This window comes from Gymnodraco acuticeps, unplaced genomic scaffold (genome assembly GCF_902827175.1).
Source record: "Gymnodraco acuticeps unplaced genomic scaffold, fGymAcu1.1, whole genome shotgun sequence".
NCBI classification, from domain to species: domain Eukaryota; kingdom Metazoa; phylum Chordata; class Actinopteri; order Perciformes; family Bathydraconidae; genus Gymnodraco; species Gymnodraco acuticeps.
In genome coordinates, this window is record NW_022992126.1 from 3,327,477 (window position 1) to 3,331,283 (window position 3,807).

General features: G+C 38.4%; 1 protein-coding gene across 2 annotated transcripts; it reads left to right on the forward strand.

Moving 5' to 3' along the window:
* The first annotated feature begins 368 nt into the window (after positions 1-368).
* LOC117537881 (serine hydrolase-like protein) lies at positions 369-3,777 on the forward strand. 2 transcript variants are annotated; one of them, XM_034203269.1, is made up of 12 exons: positions 369-500; positions 829-978; positions 1,642-1,755; positions 1,873-1,914; positions 2,013-2,032; positions 2,143-2,217; positions 2,465-2,574; positions 2,653-2,732; positions 2,816-2,850; positions 2,967-3,043; positions 3,327-3,414; positions 3,550-3,777. In XM_034203269.1, the coding sequence occupies exons 1-12, from the start codon at positions 485-487 to the stop codon at positions 3,679-3,681; spliced, it is 939 nt and encodes a 312-aa protein (XP_034059160.1). In that variant the 5' UTR covers positions 369-484; the 3' UTR covers positions 3,682-3,777. The 2 variants fall into 2 exon arrangements, with proteins under 2 accessions (XP_034059160.1, XP_034059162.1); XM_034203271.1 differs by lacking the exon at positions 369-500 and adding an exon at positions 511-634.
* Positions 3,778-3,807: the final 30 nt, after the last annotated feature.

The window sequence follows — 3,807 nt, forward strand, 5'->3', positions numbered from 1 at the left end:
CAGACCATACTCATCTGTGGTATGGTTGTTGTTTTCTATCACCAAATGTTTAATATTAAAGTTATTTTTAATGTATTGTACATGGTTTCTGGTGTAATTATTTCCTCCCTAAATGTAGAAGGGCAATTCATTTGCAGCCTATATTCAGTTCATATAATTTTATTCAGTCTTGGTTCCATACACAGGTTTTAAAACTCACTCCCTTACTTGAGGCAACAGATCATCATACGTAAGTAAAGTATTGGTCACAAAGACTTATATAAATGCAGTCCATTTACCTTTCAATGCATACTGTCCAAAAAGTCTATAAGTAGTTTGCAAGATGCATCTCTCCATTGTATAAATAGCCTGAAAGACAAAACTGAGGGGGACAAAGTTCAGTGCAGACAACACGGAAGTTGGTTTGAGCGTAACGTGCTCACGTCACGTTTTGTTTGTTATGTTAATTACTTCTGCGAAGTTGATGTAGCATTGACACGCAGCTATGATGGCTGCAGAAGGTAAACAAATTCAGTCTAGAAGGACACTTTGATAAATTGTGTAATCTACAGTGTGAGGTATTGATACTCACATGCTTTGTTTACAAATCAAACGTTCTTTCTTTGGATGTTATTGTTAGTATTTTTAGTGTAAAGTAAGTTTCTACTATCCGTCAAATCTGTGTGCATGGGCTGCAGAGTTTCTTTCACAAATTGATAAACAAATTCCTCGCTTGGCTGACTAATACACAATACTGTTGCTAAAAGTCGTAAACGGTTTGATTTTTCTGTCTGTAAGAATCTGGCAGTCTCGTTTTAAAACTGCTCTGAGTTATTTCGTTGTTTAAAGTGTCAGTTTCAGAGCTCTGTGTCCCGGTGCCATGGGGGGAGATCAGAGGGAGAGTTTGGGGTCCTGAACATGGTCGTCCTGTGCTCTGCCTCCACGGCTGGGCTGACAACTGTGGTGCATTCAAAACCCTCATTCCCCTTCTTCCCAAAGGTAACACACTACTACTGTGCAGTGAGCAGAGGTGGGACCAGGCCATTGTTCTGCAAGTCACAATCAACCCCTACTTTTGAATACCCATACTGCCCTTATTATACTACCATACCATTTGAAGTATATGTACTGCACTTGGTCACATTTTGCATTACGCAAGCCATAATGCTGTGTAACTGTTCTGACCAACAATCCTTTCCACAGCAGATATGAGAAAGAGGATCAAAGTTCAAGATGCCATATAAGGATAAAGTACTTAGTCCACACTGCATGCAGTAGGCCTATGCACATTTTGTATAGTGCAATTTGTTTTTTGTTAACCACTGTATAGTTTTGGTATACTAACAAAATTATCTTTGGTATATGAATTTTTCAACGGCCCCTCAGTTAGATAACGTTAGTTCATTATGGTTTTGTAATCCTACTTCATTGGAAGCTGCTGTACTCTTTCAAACCAAGGCTACGCTCCAAATCACATATGTGTTCCTTTTAATACAAACTGCAGCTGCCCTTTCACTGCTGCATGCAATATGCAGTATGTCATATACTTTTTAAACTATGGGGTTGGGGTCAGTTATCACATATTTCAAGTCAAAAGGCACAAGTCCAAGTGAAATCATAGGTCATTGTTGTTTAAAATAGTCTCTTCTCTTCTCTCCTCAGAGTTCAGATACATTGCGGTGGATCTGGTGGGTCACGGTCTGTCATCACATCGCCCTCCTGGAGATTTCTACTCTTTACCGGAGTATGTGATGGACGTACTCAGAGTCACTGATGGTGCGTGGGAACATATTTATGCATATAATTAAACCACAGAGGGACTTATGGCAACTCTCGCTGCTCTTTCATGAGATACTGAACCTGGTTGATGATCTGTGAAATTAACTCCCACAGCGCTGCAGCTGAGGAAATTCTCCGTCATCGGCCACAGTATGGGTGAGTCCACAAATTGAGCAGAATTCTTCCTAATCTGAGTTGCTATGCTACAAAGACATTTAAATTGCAAATCACGTGCGGTTTCTCTTTAATTACAGGTGGGGACGCTGCTAGAATGGTGAGTACCATTGTGTAATCTCTTTCCTCTTTTATTCATAACACACAAAGTTAATTAAGCCTGATTTTGAACATGCTATAACCATATGGTCTAAATTGTGTCTTCTACAGTTCAGTGCACTGTATCCTGAGATGGTGGATGCTCTTGTGCTTCTGGACAATTACGGAATACTACCTACAGATTCAGTAATAATCTTTGTTTACTTACCAGATTACACTCACGTAAATCTTTAATGGTTTGTGTTGCCAGGGCATAATGACCAGTGGCTTTGTGTTTTTCTTCTTTTTGTTTAGTCTTCTTGAACTCTATTAGAGTTTGCAATTCCTACATGTCCTGAAATGTGTGGAAAACTGTTGAACAATTTTCAAGTCATTGATATAAATGTACTTCATCTCATATAACAGTTAAACATATCTTGCTTATTGTCTCCAGAAAGAAATATGCAAAGTGGTGAGGCAGGGGATGGATCAAACACTACAGTTTGAAAAAAAGACAGAAGAGGAGAAGTGGAGAGTTTACACGTATGAGAAGGCAGTTGAAAGGTATCACTTTACAGATTACTAGTAATTTTGTCCCATCTTATTTTAATGCCGATTGCTAACGTTTTTTATTTATTTCAGGTTGCAGGCTGCAAACCCGACTCTGTCTGAACGGTCGGTGCACATCCTTCTAGAGCGAGGTCTTGTTCAGGTTGAAGGAGGTACGTCTTTATCTCTTCCCCTCTTCTAACAGAGGAATATTCTCACTTTGGTTTCATCTTCTGAATGTGTTTCTCTTCTTCAGGGTTTGTCTTCTCCAGAGACCTGCGAGTTAATTTTGTATGTCACTTTTAACCTTCCCCTAAAATCACCTCTCCTCTGTTCACTTGCTTTTTTTACAACAGAAGTTTAGCATTCAGCTTTTACAGTAGCTGTGTTTAATTTTATGTTTTCAGAAAAATATCATGCGCATCAGCTTGGAGCAGAGTCTGGAGATACAGTCGAGGATTCAAGCCTCCGTTCTAGCTGTTCTGTAAGATATTGATCACTACACTGAAATAAATGTTTGTATTATAATGTTTCACCTGTAGTATCACATTGTGACGTAAGACACACATCAATCACTGACAAATGTTAACTAATGGCCTGAACAGAAATACAGCTTTAAATGTGGAAATCATGTCCCTGCCCCAATGATGTGTTTTTTTAAAAGTATATAAGTCACTCATTTTAGTCTGCCATAGCTCTCTAACAATAGATAATGCTACAGTATATGGTCCATTCTCACATTGTTTGTTCAAAATCTTTTCCTCCAGGACGGATAAAGGCTTTGATAAAATACTCTCTGAACCAGCTCAAAGAAAATTCACCTCAGCACTCCTCGAAGATTTAAAGAACAGAAACGTGAGTTTCCAACTTGAGGTGGAATTAAATTACAATCAATTTGAAGTGGTTTTACTTGATTATTTAAACATCTTAGTGGCTTTTTGTTCTTTGTACCAGAAGTTTCATATCCCTCTCTGTTTCTGTGGGTTTCAGCACACGATTGTTAGGGTACCAGGCGATCATCACGTTCATCTGAATAATCCTGAAGTCATCGCTCCATTTGTTTCTGACTTCCTGCGCACAAAAGTGTTGTCCCAGTCAATCAACAGACAGCACAAGTTATAAACTACAAATACACTGGTGTACTTAAGTAATATTGTATAGTTTATAAAAGCACAGTGCGATTTACAATAAAACATACAATAAAACACATTAAAAAAACTATTTCTTTCTGATGTGACATTATTCTTT